At 42.3% G+C, this 20,090-nt stretch overlaps 1 protein-coding gene across 1 annotated transcript; it reads right to left on the bottom strand.

The window, feature by feature from the left end:
• Positions 1–364: 364 nt before the first annotated feature.
• Positions 365–18,110, bottom strand: PSMC1 (proteasome 26S subunit, ATPase 1). Its single transcript, XM_045016302.1, has 11 exons — positions 17,974–18,110; positions 15,937–15,990; positions 14,682–14,778; positions 12,482–12,606; positions 11,603–11,788; positions 11,208–11,336; positions 10,474–10,570; positions 9,033–9,222; positions 6,684–6,835; positions 3,677–3,831; positions 365–658 (listed from the first exon to the last, which is right to left on the bottom strand). The coding sequence occupies exons 1-11, from the start codon at positions 17,974–17,976 to the stop codon at positions 524–526; spliced, it is 1,323 nt and encodes a 440-aa protein (XP_044872237.1). The 5' UTR covers positions 17,977–18,110; the 3' UTR covers positions 365–523.
• Between the last annotated feature and the right edge of the window lie 1,980 nt (positions 18,111–20,090).

A 20,090-nucleotide genomic window follows, 5' to 3' on the forward strand; every position in this document is an offset into this window, starting at 1 on the left:
ACTGAACTAACCATTTTTATAACTGCCTGGGTACTATTACATTGAAATATCCTATAAAAAGAATACCATCGTTACTGGACTAGGTGTAATTAACTAGATTTAGGCTTACTACAAGATTAACACAAGTATAGGAGATTCATTTAGGATGTACAGAGGTACTATATAACTTAAATCCAATTCAGAGAAATCTTATAATAAAGTTGCTCACAGTAGTTAGTAAGTTGAGACTGAACAGTGGCTGCAGGTCTTGTTTTCTGAAATAGTCTATAGAAGCCAGTAGATTGATGAAAAAATTCAAGCCACTAATAGGTAACTAGGCAATTTAATACACGTCTGATGTATTGACAAAGACATTTTCTATTTGTTTCAGAACTGATTTTTTTAATTGAATAAGTATTTTATAGACTTACAACTAAACACAGTCCACCCATCATGCTTGGAGAGGCTAAGATGTTATGCTCTATTGATGAGGCCTGTGAAACATCTGTTGCCATTTCATGTATTTTGAAAGTAAGAGGAGTCCCTAAAGATAAAGCCCCTCTGGGGTGCCTTCTTGTTTCTTATAGAGAACATTCTCTTTTGATTTTTTGAAGTCTTCATTAGTTACTTTCATTCTGCGTTCTCTCAAAGCCATCAAACCAGCTTCTGTGCAAATTGCCTACCAAAGAGAAAAGCTGATATTAATTGCTAGCTATAGACAACTAATTCAAACTACACATGCATTACTGTGACACACAGTTTTCAAATATTTTCTAGATGCTAGTGCAAACAGAACAGTGGCAAAACCATGCTAATCATTAGCTTCATATGGGCAACTAAGACTGGAACTCAAGTTCTCTCTACACCTATATTGAACAAATAGTTCTGTTTCCAATCCAAGCAGTGCTTACATGCCAACAGGAAATCAACCATTACTATATAACACTTTTTCCAAGAAACAGATACATTTAGCACAATCCATCTAGTAAACTGAGGCTGCCAGTGTGTGATCGCTAAGCAGAACTTTAAAATGGGTCTCTAGAGGTGAAATTACAAGGAGGCAGAACTCCTAGTCTCTATTCTCAACTCTGCCACTGACCTGCTGTATGGCTTTAGGCAAGTTACACTCTCTCCATGTAAAATTTTTCTCATCTACAACTTGGGTATAGCAGCTTCACAGAGCCTGTAACTGTGACCTCCTTCAAAAGCCTTGGATGTATAACATTGGAGCTAAGGACTACTCACCAACTCCAAGGCAGAGGCTCCTCCAGATGGGATAAGAAATATTGGGTTAGATTCAGAGGAACTTTGTAATCCTGCCTAACTTTTAGGCACCTAAAAAATCACTGGGCTTCATAAAGCCAGAGTTAAGCTCCCTCTACAATGAATGGGGAGTCACAAAAGCCAGCATGATCCCCACTTACTTAAGTTATCCCTTGCCATGGCTATGTACTAAGCTTCCCTAACCTCAGGGAGTTGTCTCCAATGATTTTGCAAAAGGAGGCACTCCCTGAAAACTTTCAGCCCAGTGGTTAGGGTACTCACCAGCAACGTGAGAGACTCTGCTTCAAGTCCCCCCCCTCTGCCTGAGGGGAGGCAGAGTGCCCTAACCACTCAGCTATGAGAAGTCTGCTGTTGGGCACGCTCACTCTCCTGGTGAAGTTGTTTCAGTGGATAAATTATCTAAAAATAATCATTGAAGGAGGGGGACTGGTCCAATGACTCATTTATTCATATTGGAACAGCTTCAGCAGGAGACAGAAGAAGCCCCACATCAAAATATCCTTTGGGCTAAAAGTTATGAAGGATGGTCCCCAGCAAGCTCTTGTGTGAGCATGCCTAAGGCGGCCCAGTCCACTAGGCAAGCTCTGAGCATGCCTACTGGCATGTGCCCACAGACAAGTTAGGTGGAGGAATGCCTATTTTCCCACAGTTAGTACATCACACTGGGGCTGCACTGTGGATGCGCAGAGGCAGAAGCCCAGGCACCTACAGGGTGCAGCAGCAACTGAGCAGAGGTTTTGTGACTTCAGTAGGGCCTGATTCTGGGATTTAGGGAACTGTGACTCTAGCCCCATAGCCTTTAATTTCTACTCAACCACTGCTTGCATTTGCATTTTCAGCATTTAGAAAAACATGCTCCTCAGCCATTAGAAATGGTGTGGTAAGTAGAGTTTTGGTACTTACCTACCTACACTAAATGAAGAGGTTTTTATGGCACTAGGGTATTTGTTGACACCCAAATGCAGGAAATTGTTGATGTTAAAAAAATTTTTTTTGAGGAGCCAGAGAGTGGCACTGATGGTCCCCTCTCATGCAGTGATACTCAGACTGAGGCTTGGCAGCTGCAAGTGGCTCTTTCATGTGTCTCCTGCAGCTCTGTGTAGCACATATTAAAACACTACAATGTTAGTTACAGTAACTCCTCACTTAATGTTGTAGTTATGTTCCTGAAAAATGCAACTTTAAGCAAAACGATGTTAAGCGAATCCAATTTCCCCATAAGAATTAATGTAAATGAGGGGGTTAGGTTCCAGGGAAATTTTTTTCACCAGACAAAAGACTATTATATGCGTGTGTGTGTATAAGTTTTAAACAATTTAATACTAGTACACAGTGATGATTGTGAAGCTTGGTTGAGGTGGAGGAGTCAGAGGGTGGGATATTTCCCAGGAAATGCCTTACTGCTAAATGATGAACTAGCAATTGGCTGAGCCCTCAAGGGTTAAGTCTCACACTCGACAAGGCAACAGGAATGGAGGGAGGGGAGACAGCATCACAGACAGAGACACACACCGTGTGTGAGAGAGAGAGATGCACATTTCTCCATTATGTATGCTGATTCTACTCTTAAGTACACTGCCTTGTTAATTAGATCAGCTTGCTGAGACCACAGCTGCTGCCAGCAAGCTCCCTCCCGAGGCCTGTCATGTGTCCCCCTGCTCTATGGAAGATGGGGTAAGTGGGGCGCAGCATGAGGGAGGGACACACCCTGACAGCCCCCCTCTTCCTCTCCTTCCCCCCGCACAGCAAGCAAGAGTCTCAGGGAGCAGTTCCAAGGCAGAGGGCAGGAGCAGCACATGGCAGTGGGGGGAGGAACAGCTGAACTGCCCACAACTGATAGACTGCTGGGCAGCTGCTGCGCGGGGAGCTGATAGGGAGGCTGCCAGTCCACCCTGGTTCCAAGCCCACACCAACTAGCTGCAACAGGCTGCTCTTCCTGCAAGCAGTGGACAAAGCAGGCGGCTGCCAAATGACATTAGAAGGGAGCACTGCACAACTTTAAACAAGCATGTTCTCTAACTGATCAGCAACATAACATTAACCAGGACAACTTCAAATGAGGAGTTACTGTATTAACCAATGAGGATGCTTTTACTATGTTATAGTTGATAAAATCAATACTTGGTCATTCATTTTGCTGTAAGAATATATACATATAGTAAATGAAACAATGAATTCACACTATTGTGGCTCTTTTGGGTGATGGTGATTGCTAATTTGGCTTCTGCACCACTGCGCTAATCCATGATAAAGGAGAGAAAACAGTAAGAGCTTTGAAGGACGGTCTGACTGTCTTATGGTAGCAGAGAAGGGGCTGCTTATTTGGATCATAGCACAAGGTCTTAATTCACCCCAGCTATTACACACATCATAACCGATGTTTACAAACTTAGTCAGCACTAGTGCACCTTACCTTAATATCTGCGCCAGACAGATCATCTTTAGCCATAATGAGCTCATCTAAAGTTACATCATCTGCCAAAGTCATCCTACTTGTGTGAATCTGAAAGATGCGCTTCTTGGTCTTTTCATCTGGTAAGGGGAACTCAATTTTCCTATCAATACGCCCTGTGTGTAGGAAAGACATTTAAGTGATTCTGGATTGAAAGCAGTGGAGTTTGAAGTGCTCTGTCCCCTGAAGAAGTACAGAATGAGCTGTCACTGTTTCCCCCACATTGGCAGAGGTGTGGAGGCAATGTCCCACAGCCATATTCTGGAAGAAAAACTGAGGTCAGAAGATAGGTGAGGCTCCATGCTCATGAAAATATGAACAAGCTGTGACCGTTTTATTAATGTTTATGCAGTGATGCACTGTAGGGTCTGTGTGCAAGACAAAATAGACACTCATTGCCCCATAATGTTTAAATTAAATAGGGAGAGAACTACTACTGGCCTAGTCATATTTAGATAGAGGAACATAAGAATTGACAAACTGGATCAGAGGGAAGTCCATCTAGTCCATTATCTTGTCTCAAATAGCAGCAGAGAGTCCTGTGGCACCTTATGGACTAACAGACGTATTGGAGCATGAGCTTTCGTGGGTGAATACCCACTTCGTCGGATGCACGAGCCCAGCTCAAGTTTTGTTGCTACTCAGCTTTTATATCCGATTTTTAATATTATTTTTCCAGGCAAGAAACCCAAATAAGGACTGAACCCTATAGGTCTTTAAAAAGAAAAATCATCCAGCCCCCTCTTCTCCAGTCCCTATTATTAAATTCCAGCCAAACAGGACACTCTTGCATCATATCCTGAAGGTTGCCACGTCCAGAAAGCAAGTTCAATAAGTAAAAACTTGTCACAGAAAACATCCTGGCACTCGCCCTTTCCTATTTAAAACAGGTACCTGCTAACGTGAGTGAGGCTTAAAGCTTTTAATGCTTAGACTTTTATTTTTCAAACTGTGGAGTTCCTTTGTATACAAGTATTCTAGTAACCTTAAAGTTCACCGGCTTTAACTGTGAATTAAATACAAGTGATCAAAACCTAGCATTTCATTGTGTTTGCACTGAATTAAGTGCTTGGATAGTTCTACCTTTATTATAAAGCAGCATACTCCAGAACAGACAAAATGGTAGGTGCCAGGTTTATACTCAAAGGAAAAAAATAAAATCAGCCCAGAAATTATGGTACTGGTATTTAATACTGGTGGTCTGTTTTTCGATAGCTGAATGGAAAATGTGCTTCTCGATTAAGAGGAAGGATAGCAATTAGGACAGACACCCCTACCAAAGACATCCTGCATGAACATGGGCTAGATTTACAAAGGAATTTAGGCGTGGTGAGGTTAAGCATCATCACACCTACCCTTTCAGCACCTAGAAAATCGCTGGGATTCTCAGAGTCTGAGATAGGTGCCTTAGAATGGGATTCACAAAAGCCAGCATGCTAGGCTACTCCTCATCAATGGGTGATGCCAAGGAAAGTGGTCTGTCCTCATCCCCACCCCTCTCAGAGTTCAGCACCTAAGTCTGGGCCGCAGGGAGGCACCTCCCACTGCTTGAGACACTCAGTGCAAATCTTCTCTTAGCAGTGGGTGCCTATGCCATTTTGCAAGGAGCTGGGGATGCCAGGACCTCTCTCGTAACTTTTAGCCCAGTGGTTAGGATACTCAGATGGGCTGTGAAAGACCCCTGGTTCAAGTCCCCACTTTGCCTGAGGGGAAGAAAGGATTCAAATAGGGATCTGCCACCTCGCAGGTGAGTGCCCAACCACTGGACTATGAGATAATCTGATGTGGGCCTCCCTCATTTCTCCTACTGCAGCTGTTGCACTGTGGATAAATAAATAAAAAAACAGTCCCCCTGCTCCAATGACTTATCCTGGGTCTCCCATGGCCCAAGTGAGTGCTTTAGCCACCACATTAGAGTCATTGTTATGCTTGTTCTCTCTCTCACTCATGGTGGAACAACCTCAAGAGGTGAGACTGAGGGAACCGCACAGACTATTCCATAACCTAGTGGTAGCAGATCCCTGTTTGAATCCCTTCACACTTATGTGGAGGAGCAACTTGAACTGGGGGCTGAGGGGGTCTCCTGCATAAGTAGCCTAGCCCCTGGGCTAAAAGGTAAGAGGGAGATCTCCCCCTCCACAGCACTTCCCCAGTATTTTGGGTGAGCTCACCTATGGGAGCCTGATCTGGTAGGTAAGCTCTGAGCTGCGCACCAGATCAGGTCCCACAGGCAAGTCAGGCGGAGGAACACCTATCTTCCTCTATTTTATACATTGCTCTGCGGCCTTAGGCATCTGGACGTCTAGAGGAAGGCTGCTGCATTGCACATGAGTACATGCAAAAATATAGCCATGTAGGGAACTTTTACTGTGAAAACTTAGGTGCCTACAGCGTTCTGGGGCAGCTGAGCAGGGCTTTTGTTAATCCCATTGTGACCTGATTTGGGGATTTAGGTACCCGAAGTGGCAGTTAAGCACCTAAGTCCTTTTATGAATCTAGCCCTTAGTCATTCTGCCTCAGCTCCCCATCTGTAAAATGGGGATGATATCACTTCCCTACCTCAAAGGGGTGTTTTAAGGATAAATGATTAACAAATGATGAGATACTCAGTTACTATGGTAAAGATGGACATATAAAATACCTAAGCAACAGCCTGATACATTAAAAATAATTTTAATATTCTTCCTTGGGATTAACTATACATAATGCATTTATAATGCAATTTCTCCTGTAACTGAAAACTATCCTTTTTCTCCATGCACATACATCATGATTCATATTCTACATCCTGTTCAGGAGGACTGACTTTTTATACTCCTAAATCAATATTCCTTCTAAGCCATAACACGATTATGGAGAGTCTCAAACAACGTTCTATTAAGAAAGGCAGAAATGAAATTCAGTACCTGGCACAAGAAGCTTTAAGTAAATGCGACTTAATAAAAATGCATAATACAAAGTCTCTTACCTGGCCTGATTAAGGCTGGATCCAATGTTTCTATTCTGTTTGTGGCCATGATAACTTTCACATCCCCACGGGAATCAAACCCATCTAATTGGTTCAGCAACTCCAGCATCGTACGCTGGATCTCTCTTTCACCACCAGAATTTGAGTCATATCTTTGAGGACGGGCAAGAGAAAGAAATATAACCAAACCAAATTAAACCCTGTACAAAAAATACTTTTCTTTACCAATAATAAAATGATCAGCATATCAGAACTAAATGCTCTGACTCTACCAATGATTATAAACAGCTTTTTTCATCGGAGCGTAAACCACCGAGGTTATATAGGAATGTAAATATGCCCTCAAATACAAAAGCTTTCACAATAGCTCAGTTTATATACCACCTGGGTCCAATAAGGTAAGAAGAAGACAGAGAAACAGCCTTAAAAAGGGACACCCAACTTTAAAGTCACATTTCTGACTGAAAATGTTGGCTCTTCTGCAGTTACAAGTAACACTAAACTGAAAGATGAGCAAACTCTCTTATTTTTCCAGTGTTTACTTTATGCATCAGTGTGAATAGTTAGTTTGTCCCTTAATGAAAAGGCCCTTATAAATAGGGAAGCCAAAAAATGCTCAATTTAACAGAAATTTTAAAAAATATATAAACATACTATTTAGAAGGGTGTGTTCTCAGAAACTGATTATTTAAATTAATCCATTTCCAGTTTTTCATATATGCACAGATTTTATGATCAGAAAGTATTACAATCATCTAGTCTGACCTTTGAACAGAAAAGGCCACAGAATTTCACATGATTCCAGCATCTAGTCCAATAATTTCGGGTTGAACCAGAGCCTACGTTTATCTAATCCCCTTCTAACAAATCCCTCCCCATGTTTTTTTAAATCTAAGAACTAACATGACATTTACAAACAATCATTTTGCTGGTATATAATGCCCCTTTCCCTTACCCATTTTTCAGTCTTGTCTATTTACATTGTAAGCTTTTGGGGGCAGAGGCTGGGACTAGCACAATGGGGCCTGATGCTTGATTGGTCCCCTAGGCAGTACCATAATAAAAAATTAGAACATACAGTTTAGAAACACATCCAGTCTTGATGTAAAGACAGAGTGATGAATGTATCACATTCCTTGGTAAGCTATTCCAATGATTAATTACCCTCAAAGTTAAAAATGTGTGTCACTTCCAATTTGACTGTTGCTGACTTTAGCTTCCAGCTGTTAGGACTTGACAGCATCCCTCTAACAATCTCTTTGCCTGTGCTGACTCAAGTCAGACCTTTACTGAAACAGTTTGGGTTTTTTTAAACAGAAGTATGAAAATGGCACCTTCAGACATCCCAAAAATATACTGTTATTTCCAACGCTTTGATTTGTAGGGTGATAATGGGCTGCTTTAAGGACACCTTAAGCTGTGAAGTGCGTCAGTCCCAATTAAACCTTGCTCCATCTTTAAAACAGCACAGCCTGAATGCAAGCTGACATTAGTTCAGTGTGACATAATGGCTCACTCACATGGATCAATTTTATTAACTTCTGCTGTGGAGAGTGTAACAATTAAAAATGCTATAAAAGTTATGGAAAGTTATTGAGCATGGATTTTTATCATGATACACCCAAACAATGTTATTGTAAACTTATTGACAGCCCTACATATCTACATAGCAGAATGTATAGACAAGCATCTACAGATTTATATAAATAACAACACAATAGAAAAATAAGTTAAAGTAATCAAATGTCATACTCAGCTAATGTTGGGGGCATGACGAATTTGTTACACAAGCCATCTCTTTCTGCCTAAAGTGATCCATCATTACTGTAGCTATACTGTTAGGTTCTACTAGAATAGCAGCTATTCTTTTGGCATATCTTTTAACAAAAATGTTTTGAGATAAATGTTTTGAGAGTTTTGTAGTAACTACTTCAAATTTTACTTGTCAACAAATGGAAGTGTTGTTTACGTTAAAAATCATTTAACCCAGTGGTTCTCAAACTTTTGTACTGGTGACCCCTTTCACATAGCAAGCCTCTGAGTGCGGCCCCCTCTTACACATTAAATACACTTTTAATTATATTTAATACCATTATAAATGCTGGAGGCAAAGCAGGGTTTGGGGTGGAGGCTGACAGCTCATGACCCCCCATGTAATAACCTCATGACCCCCGGAGGGGTCCTGACCCCCAGTTTGAGAACCCCTGATTTAACCTATCAAAATGGCAATGATGAAAGGAGAAATTCAACACAAACTCACACAAAATGAAATGTTTCAGATAACTTCCCTATTGTTCTTGACAAAATTATTATTATATTCAGTGTCGAAGCATGAATGCAATACACTACCTCTTTGTACCAATGGCATCTATTTCATCAATAAAGACGATTGATGGAGCATGCTCCTCAGCTACGCGGAACAATTCACGGACAAGTTTTGGACCATCACCTAGGTACTTCTGTATAAGCTCGGAGCCAACAACTCTCAGAAAGGTTGCTGAGGTCTGGTTTGCCACTGCTTTGGCTAGTAAGGTTTTACCTATTATCAATTGTAAAGAAACACTGCAGTGAGTTTGCAGTAACAATTATTAACTTTAAGAAAATATATTCATATAATACAGAACAGCGCTGATATACCAAGTCTAATTATATTAAAATTACAACTCAATGACTAAGACATTGCAACGCTGAGCATCACAGCGCTGAACTTTTAGATGCCTAGAAAAATCACAGAAACAACACTGCGATCCACAATGATTGACTTAGGCAAACAGACTTCCTATACAATGAACGGGGAGGGTTAGGTACCTTAGAACATGATCCACAAAAGCCAACATGCTAGGCAGCTCCCCACCTAAGCTAGACAATGACGGGTGTATCCTAGAGACAGGCACCTACCTCTGCTTAGTGATCCATGAAAGAAGACCCACCTCTTTGAGCCAAAAGTTTTAAGTGCTTAAGGCATTTCTTGCGGGACATGACAGGTGCAAAGCTACCGTACCCCAAGCCTCCCACATCCCAGGTGAGTGTTGTAACCACTGCAATTCAGAGTCAGTCTCTCTCTCTGGCCCAATGACTATTTAAGTATTTATCAACAGTGGATCAGTCGTTGGGCCAGTGAGAAAGACTCCGTAAGCCCAGGGGTTAAGGCATCCACCTGGGAGATGGGAGACCCAGGGTCCAGTCCCCATGCTCTACCAGACATGTAGAGAAACTGAGGAAGCCCCACATCAGAATATTCCATAGCTCAGTGATTGGAGCACTCTCCTGAGAAGTGGGAGACCGCTATTCAAATCCTTTCTTTAGCAGAGGGGGGAATTGAAACTGGGTCTCTGATACCCCAGGTGAGTGCTCTAACCACTGGCTAAAGTTATAAGGTGGACACCACCTCTTCCGGGAAGACTCTGAACAGGGCCCGATCCAGGAGGTGGCCTCTGAACATGCCTACCAGAATGGGCTGACTACTACACATGTGACTTAGGTGGATGAACACCTATCTTCCCCCAGTTTGTGAATTGCTCTAGGGCTTATGCGGGAGATAAGCTTGGAACACATACAGGGAGGCAATAGCCTGCATGCCCAGAGGCAAAAACTCAAGTGCTGAGGGAACTTTTACCCTGAAAACCCAGACCCTAACTTCATCCAGCAGCTAAGGGGTGCAGCAAGAGTTTTGTGAATCGCAGTGGAGCCAGAGTTGGGACTTAGGTGCCTAAGTACCTTTGTGGATCTGCACGTAATACCTTAAATGGGATTAATTGAGCATACTTAAAGTTACTGTTATGGAAGATACCTGTGCCAGGTGGGCCATACAGAATTACTCCTTTGGGAGGCTTTATACCCATCTCTTCATAATACTCAGGATGGGTGAGAGGAAGCTCCACAGATTCCTATAGCATAAGAACAAGTATTTTACAAATATTGACTAATTAATCCGCACAACAGTCACATGAAGTAATTGAGTATTACTGTCCCCATTTTAGAAATGAAAACATAAAGGCTGAATGAGTGCCCAGCCAAAGGCCACATAGCAAGTCATGTCAGAGCTTAATTTAGAATTCAGGAATTCGTGGCTCCTAATCCTGTGTGCAGAGCACTAGAGGACACCTCTAGAGTCTGAGGATTATTCAACAAGAGAAATCTGGTTTCCTCAATGTGTTAATTATCAATTATTAAGGCCAACATTTTCACTAGTGTTTTGGGTGCCCAACCCGAGTCACCCTTAAAAGGTACCTATTTCAGAGGGTAGGAAATCAGCACTTTCTGAAAATCATGTCTCTTTAAAGTGAGGCAAAATATGACTCCCAAAATCACTAGTCACTTTTGAAAATCTTGATATAATTGTAAAAGACTGCTAAGGCTGAGGATTTTAAATGTACAAAATCCCAGAAAGCTCAATGCTGTCTTGGGTTCCACAGCAATTGAGACAATTCATGCACAAGTTTTAGACCATCATCTAGGTAACTTCCTGATAACAGACGCTTAAAGGTTTTCCTTTTAATTAGATAAATTACTAAATATGAATACCTTAATTTCTTGAATCTGGTTGTCAAGGCCACCAATGTCAGCGTAAGTCTCCTGAGGGGCCTTCTCCACTTTCATCACTGTAACTAAAGGATCTGTGTCATCCATCAGGACTCCTATCACAGCATGAACCTAGTCCAAGTGGTATACCAATACCAAACATAAGTAAAATAGCATGCATTTTACTCAAGAATGATCCTAAAGATAAAACACAAAGCTACACAGGTATCCAAGATTAAATGTACTGTACATTCACACAGCGACATGAAACACACAAAGCACTTATCCTTGGATCTTACACTATGGTACTCTTGTAACAGATTCCAAAAACAAAGGCTAGTTCAGAGGGATATTGGAACTTGCACCCCACTCCATCTTCATATTGTGAGACAACTTACCTTATGATTGAGCAAAACAGAGCAGCCTGGTTCTAGAAGATCTTTGTCCACAAAAGACAAAATACTGACATAGTGCTCAGATCCCACTGATGTAGACACTATAGCGTGATTATCATCAATAATCTCCTCCAGGGTACCTACAGACATTGGGGTTCCTCTCAGATCATCTACCTTTGATCTCTCTTCCTGCAAGAAACAAACAAGCAATAGTAAAGAACTAAACACAGAAAAAAAATAGTTTCTGCAAAACACGTATTGTACTGCTTTAAACATATATACTAAAGTAAGAACTACTGCCTATGTGAGGAAAAAATCAGTTCTTTTGACAACTATTTGAAGAAAAAAGTTCCTTCTACTTCTTGTGATTCAGTATAGATCCCACAGCAGAGGAGGACAGGAGCTCTCTTTTGGGGGCAGCTAAGAAGCTAAACCACTTGTTTAATCTCATGCTGCTTTATGCCTCTGTAGCTTATCCTATAAGAATGTGTATGTGTCTAGCACATTCCTTCCCTTCTCTGCTGGCTGGCCACCTTGTTCCACTTTCAGAGATCCACTAAACAAAAAGACATGCCCCACCTATAATAAACTGTATCGAAACTCAACCCACTAGTCCAGTCCCCAATATTCCTGAAAGTAGACTCCTCCATCCTCTGTTCTTCAACTAGGGAGCCGCTCAGTAAGGAGACTGTACCTTATATGCTTTATTAAATACAGTTAAAATAAATATTAAATATTTAATCTGTTTTTATAAATTTCAGTCACTTTATTTCCAGGTCTTGTGCATCATCTAGTTTACATTGTTTACAATTTTACTTCTAAAGATCTAGATTAGTAGTATCTTAGCTTTAATAAGAGTGCAATAATTTCCTCAAGACTTACCTCTTGCTTTTCTTCCAAAGGTTTCATCTGTTCCTGATTTCTGATAAATTCTTCCTCCATAAGTAGGTAATCTTTAATTCTCTCTAATTTCAACAATTTGAGTCTGCATTGTGTGTGAGGTGTCACTGTAATGAAAGAAGTAGAATCACTGTACATCTGACTCCCACTTAGATATGGTATAAGATATTCAATAATTCACTGCTAGAAATTGTTGGCCTAATCCTTATTAACAGGCCAGTCTGAATCATTACCCAAAGGTCTGTAAACTAAGAAATCCACCAGCAAATCTTTTCAAAATACTAGTTATTTAAATGAAAGTTTCTAACTGGATTTCCTTCCAAATGTCATAATTACCTTCCACCACAACAGTCTGTGGGGGGTGATGGCTTTAGGTGTGTTTCTCTATAAATGTACCCAACCACTACCAGGGTTTTCAGTGGCACATCAGTAGATGAGTCAATACTTCCAGAATCTAACAGGTAAGGTAAGAGTGCATCAAGCAGAGGTAGGCACTGCAGACTAAGAACATGCTCTGGCAGCCATAGCCACTACCATGCTAATACCTCACCACAAAAAAGCTCCAGTGGCCTAGAGTATGGATGTAATTTCCCAGTGGGAGTTCCAGCTATCAGGCAGCATAGTAAAGCAATACTTTATTCCACTTTAAAGACAGTGGAGCATAAGAACAACCATACTGGGTCAGACCAATGGTCCATCTAGCCCAGTACCCTGTCCTCTGATAGTGGCCAATGCCAGGTGCTTCAGAGGGAATGAACAGAACAGGTAATCACTGAGAGATCCATCCCCTATTGTCTATTCCCAGCTTCTGGAATTCAGACGCTAAGAACACCCAGAGCATTGGGTTGCATCCCTGACCATCTTGGCTAATAGATTCCATATCTACAGTATTCAGTCCGGACTCTGAATGATCCTTCCAGACCCCCAGTGCTTCACCTGATGGAGACCGTCAAAGAAAACAAAAATGCCAGCCACAATCTCACAGCAAAAGGGTCAGTTCAGGAGGAATTTTACAGGTCTTCCTTGAACTGGTGCTTTATCCACTGTCATAGAGATACATCTGTGCAAAGCACAGTATACACATGAGTTATAGAAGTACTGCACAATTTATACCTGTGCAGCTTATTCCAGCTACAACAAATTGCGTTGAATCAGAGTAAATCCTGTTTGCTCTATTGCTTGCACCAGCATGCTACACCAGTGGTTGAAAACTTAGTATAGGAAAGGCCATAGATACAAAACAAATTCACATGTCCTACTCACAGCTAAAGCTTCACACAATAAATGCCAAAACAAGAGTTCTCCCCCTCTAAATCCAGAAAGGGCCTCTGAAAAAAAGCAGCCCCCAAAACCACCTCATTCCACTCCCCAATTCATTTAGTTTCATACTGCAAGTTTCATTTGGGAATGTGAGGAGAACTACAACAGCAGCGAACACACTCATGTAACAGAGCAAATCTAACTGCAAAAATCTAATTGTTAATGACTGTGAGCAAGCACCTTAACCACAACATTGCATAATTTAACACTGTATCCCTTGTGAGTTCATCTGTTCAGACCCTCTGCAACAGTTAAAAAAAACACCTGATATACTACTGTCCATTTGTCTATCATGTTGCTGTTCTACTACTGGACAGAATATGTAACCCACTCAAACATATGTGTGCATTTTACAGAGAAAAAAATCCTACTGGTCCTGCACAAGAACAATGTTTCACAGTTTACTGATAATTCAGGTGAATAAAAGACTTATTTTTATTGTTTATATAGACAGAAGAGACTCAACATCACTTCTCCCAGCTCCTAAATGCACGGGAGGGTTAGTCACTCTTTTGCTTATTCCAATGCTCCTCCAACTATTTTATTCACAGGATCTTCCCCACTTCTGACCTAATTTAAGAAAAAATATTGCGTGCCCTATACAGCGTTCTCCAGAAAAAATATTAAGAATTACTGAGATAATCTCTAATAACCTTAACCAAGCAATAGGGAAGTTATTTCTAATAAAATCTTTACAGTGTTACCTTTGGTTTTACAATTTAGTCATTTGAGATTTAGGCCTAATCCTGCAGTACGATCTGTGGGAGCAGACCCCTTGTGGAGCTTGTTGCAGGATGAGAACCCTAGATCCCCCAATATTATAAGAGCCTTGTGAGATTGTAGGAGAAATAAACATACTTACCCAGTGGGAGTTTGCTGGCTGCATCTGGTCCCTTTGTTTTCTTCTTCTTTTTCCCCACTCTAGTTGGAACTGGAGGTTCATATTTCTTCTTCTTATCCTTTTAAACCAAATCAGACAAGCACAAAACAAAAATCAGAATAGCTATCACAAGAACAAGCCACAGAAATCCACCACAGCGCCAAGCTGAAAAAGAACTCAATTTGAAAGTAAACTACAATGCAAAAATATACTTGGTTTGTGCCCTTTACTTGTCCTTTATGATGTATAACATATAAAGAGGGAGGCTTTAAAAAAAAACTATTTTTTTTCCTGCTTACTTTATACATTAGATATATCAGATCTTGAGTTGCCTCTTTCAGATGAAGGATTTTGCCAATTTTTGGAGAACTAGGAATCTGATGTCACAGGAGGCTGAACCCTGAACTGTAAATCTTCAAGGCATCTAAAAGCGAGGCTTAAGGGAGAGAGGAGGTTGACTCTCAAGCCTAGTCTACGCTAGAGAATCACACTACTGCTCTCTGCACTGGTGTGATGGTGTAAGTTACAGCAAGGCAAAGTGTTTACACTAGCCATCCTATGTCGCACAGTGTACAGCTTCCACATGCAGAACAGAACACCTTACTCTGTTGCAGCAACACTGCCCTGTGGAGACTTATCCCACTGTTATTTTACATCATAAAGGAGCAGTCAGGTTTTGCAGTTCGTTTACTTTGCAGTTTAATCTGCATCCAAATATATTAAATTCACTTGTTAATTTGTATATTTATAAGTTTGCCTGCATAAACAGAATTCTAGCTCAGAAGGACTCATTTTTCTTCCTAAGCCACAAGAAAAAAAAGCCATATTAGTTGAATTTTTAAAAATGCACTTGCAGCCATGAGCCTAACATATGCACACAAGTGCTGACTTGGTGCTCACAAATCAGGTATCTGACTGCAGATTTTGAAAATTCAACTCCTTTGTGACCAAGAGCTATTTTTATTTCACTATTTGTAAATAGGATATTACTGCCATTAGTGCCTATTGTACAGTTTACAGAGCAAGCCATTTTCTGAGTAAACCATGTGAGTTCTTCTACAACATGCATATTAAAGTGATATTTGGGGAGGCTAGGAAATATAAGCAATGGGCAAATTTTAGGCAGTTTTGAGTACATGGAACAAAAGATTGTTTAAAAATCCATTGCTGAAAACTTTGGAATTAGTCATGCAGTTCACCCTATTAAAAAAAGGGCAATTGATGTTTCATTATTTACCTTGTCATCCTTCTTGCCACCCCCAGGACCATGTCCACCACTTTGACTTTGACCCTAAAGGAAAACAAAGATGACACCCAAATGAACGCAAGCTATTTGTATTTGGAATACTAAGAATCTTGAAAGAATCTTGCAAAAAGAATATGTAGTTAGATACATTTTAATAAGGCTAAACAAACTGCTGGTAAATCCTAGAATAAATCAGTCTTCTCAAGCAGGAGAGTTAGTGAAGGGATTTGAAGAGTGGAGCAATATGGACTGACCAAAGGGCAAGGAAGATTACTTCAACAGCTATGTTTTGGAGTCGTACAGCATTGCACTAGCTTGGTGTATAATGGTTATATCTCTTTCCTTTGAAGCGTAAAGTATTGGCCACAGTTGAACCAGATATGCCAAGAAGATGGCAATCCCTATTTCCAAGGCCTGTAAACTATTTCCTTGTCAATAATACAACTAATCACATAAAGCTAGTGTACTCATCTGTACTAAATCAAGGATTGGTATTAAAGGTAGTGAAAAGAATGTACTATCAATAAGGTTAAGATTTTGTCACAGGTATTTTTGGTAAAACTCGGACAGGAGTCACCGGTTTCTGGGATTTTTTTTTTTTTAAATTGCCTGTGACCTGTCCCTGACTTTTACTAAAAATAACTGTAACAAAATGGGGCTGACTGGGGGAGGACTGAAGCCCAAGATCAGGGGAGGGGCATGAGAGCCCAAGCCCCACTGCCAAGGTGGGGGAATCCAGCACCTGCTGCTCATGGCAGCTGGGAGCTGCAAGGGTCCCCCCACTGCCCACAGCACCTGTGGCAACTCAGAGCTGCAGGGCTCCATGGCGGCTGCCAGCTCCAGCCCACCACCCCAGGGCTGGAAAACATCATAGAGGTATCTGAAAGTCTCAGAATCCATGACACAATCTTACCCTTCACTATCAGACATGGGTGTTCACTGGACAAACTATGTTATTAAGTCCACAGGTTTTTATATGACTTTTCACATTTTTAGTGAGTTAGACTATAAAATGGGTTAGCTTTTGCTAATCAGTTAAGGCAATGAAACAATAAAGCTGTGTATTTTAATTGTGCATTGTACGCTTAATACACTATTGTCAGCTCTTGGGATTTTAGGTGTTTTTCTTAAAGCACCAGCTACTAGAGTCATGTGATTATATGGGCCTCTCAGCTGCCATTAAGAAAAAAACAAACAGGTTTCTCGACCTTGTGGTTGTGAAAACTGAAAATGTGACCCAAGTGTTGTCCAAAAACTCAAACATTAAAAAGGAGATAAAAAGACCCCAAACTGTATTTTAAAAATCTCAAGAATTTTAAGGTACTTGTGGTCTTTGAACACTGTGCGTTGGCAATACCCTACACAGCACCACACAATGTGAGCACTTCCCGCTGAGATCTACTGATGAAAAATGTTATGTCAAAATTAGGTGTTTTTATTATTTAAACAGAAGTTTAACAAACCAGTTGTGGGTGTGGGAAAGGGGACAGGACCAGGCACCAGCCCCCGTTTGTTTTGTCTCCGTTTTGCTAAATACCAGGCAGGCCGGCCGGCCTACAGAAGAGGAATCTTTTCGGTCTCCTCATGAGGTAGCGGATAAGACGGGTGGCAGCTTTGCCATTCCCCCCCCCCCCCTTTGTTTCGCCTGTGCCTGGTAGCAGCGGGGATCTGCTCCCTTCGCTGGCCGGCGGGGCAGGACGAGGGTCTGCGCCTGAGGGGGACCGGCCCCTTCTGGGCAGGGCTCTGGGGGACGCTCCCTTCCGGGAGGTGATTTTACGGCCTCCCGAAATCGGTCGATCACCCGCCTCATGCCGTTCCTCCTGCCCCGCTCCCCTCGCTCCGGGGCCGGCGGGGCAGAGGCCTCAGCGGCGGATGGGCGATGACTCCGCATACGCCGGGCCGGCGGGGGAAGGAGCCGGGCCCCAGAGGCAGGGGGCCCAGCCCCTCTCCATATCCCCCCGTCCCTCGGTCTCCTGACTGCAGCCCCCGGTTACCAGTGACGGAGACACGGGCCCGGTGCTCACTCACCATCCTGCACCCACCAACGGAAGCGCCGCGGCGTATGGGGGGCCGAGAGGGGACAGACAGAGACAGAGGCGGGGCCGCTACGGAGCCCAGGAAGGGCCAAGCGCGGCCGCGAAGAGAGTGAGGGGGCGGGGCCTGAGCGCGGGGAGGAAGGAAGGAAGGAAGGAAATGGATGGGGCGTGGAGAGCAAGAAGCCTCTGCCCACCCCTGGGGAGGAGGGACGGGTTGGGGCAGCGCGCGGGGTCACGTGACGCGGGACGGGCGGCGGGTTGGGGAGCGGAGAGATGCTGCGCGCGCGGCGGTGCTGGTCTGAGCTCGTGGGGGGCGCGCGGCAGGTTCGCGCAGCTGTGTCAATGGGGAGACGCTCTGAGCCTAGTGCCCATGGCAGAGCAGTCCCTGCTGTCACGTGGGGCCTCTTCCTGCAGCTGCTTCTTGGCTGAGTTAAACGCCCTGTTCTTTCCTGAAGGGATGTTCCCGACCTCGTTGGGTCCCTTTGCATTAGGGCTGCTTGCCGTGGCATTTCGCACTTCCACCCAGTTTCCTGACATCTTTGGATTTCACTGACATCCATAGAATTAAAAATCAATCACCCAGATTCCCACTCTGAAAGTGCTTCTTGTCTTGTCTCACACACATCTGAGTCTAAGAAAAATGTTGAACCAACCTAAAAAAAGACACTAATTCTTGATGTGATTAAATAATACACCCCATTGTCTTCTAAAAAACTAGGCAGAAGCTAAAGTTTAACCAGCTGGTCTAAAAAACCTTTATAGATTGTTCTCATTTATCTCATCTCTAAGTATCTCAGATCATTCTGTGCTGGAAAGAACAAATTTTTATTCTTGTTGGAATTCTGCAACAGTACTATGGCTCCAAATGCAACAGTGTCAAATGGATGGATCTTGGATCTTTCTTATGACAGCTATACGCAAGGAAAGCTGTAGAGGGCTCTGTATAATTAAAGTTCACCATGATACTAAAGAGATAGTAGGAACCAAATTCAGGTTTGGTGCAGACATAACCCTTTTGACCACGATAGAGTTGGCTTGGTTACAGTAGGGCTAATTCACCATAACTTTAAAAAACAATGAACTCCTCAACCCCCTATTGTAATAATTGGGCCTACCACATTTACCCTAATTGAGTTTGATTGTAAGAAGTGAGTAGGGTGACCAGACAGCAAGTGTGAAAAATTGGGACAGGGGGGCGGAATAATAGGTGCCTATATAAGACAAAGCCCTGAATATCGGGACTGTCCCAATAAAATCGGGACATCTGGTCACCGTAGAAGTGAGTGAAAGTTCATAAAGTGTTACAATAACCTATAACAATAAATTATAACAGGAAAAGGTGCAAAAGGGAGACAGACTAAATTAATGCAAACAAAAAGGCCCACTAATTTAGTTCAAAGACTAGTAAAAACATGCCTGGTAAACTAGAAAAGTTTGGGACTGGAACTCAATGAATCAAAGTTGGTGTGTTGGAAATGAAGCCTAATTGATTAACAAAATAATGAGGGGATGTGCTATTCTGACCATCACTTCCTTTTAGGTGCCTTTTTAAAAAAATGGGCCTGGGGGGTGACCTGACAACAGCAGCTAGCTGAGAGGTGGATCAGAAGGCACAAACTTCACCATCATGGCTGCTATTCACAGTGTCTCCTGGGACCCTGGGATCCACCATTACAACATTGGGCCTGCATTGTCCTGATCCTGAAATATGTCCTGATGAAACTGGGTCAAGAAAGAGACCCAGATGACATCACCACCTCTACTGGCTCCAGTTGAATCCTCAACTCCACCTGGGATGTGAGACTTTAGTGCCTGCTATCACTTCCCTCCCCCATGTGTCCTTTTCCTTCCCCAGCTTATTTCTTCTCTTTCTTATCCCTCTCCTTTTGCCTTCTGTCTAATAAAAGGCTGGCTTAGCTGGCCAAGACTGTACATTTTGCAACACTGGTGTAAACCTATAACTCAGTGGTTCTCAAACTTTTTTACTGGCGACCCCTTTCACATAGCAAGCCTCTGAGTGTGACCCCCCTTTATAAATTAAAAACACTTTTTAATATATTTAACATCATTATAAATGCTGGAGGCAAAGCTGGGTTGGGGTGGAGGTTG

The sequence above is a fragment of the Mauremys mutica genome, chromosome 4 (genome assembly GCF_020497125.1).
Source record: "Mauremys mutica isolate MM-2020 ecotype Southern chromosome 4, ASM2049712v1, whole genome shotgun sequence".
NCBI classification, from domain to species: Eukaryota; Metazoa; Chordata; order Testudines; family Geoemydidae; genus Mauremys; species Mauremys mutica.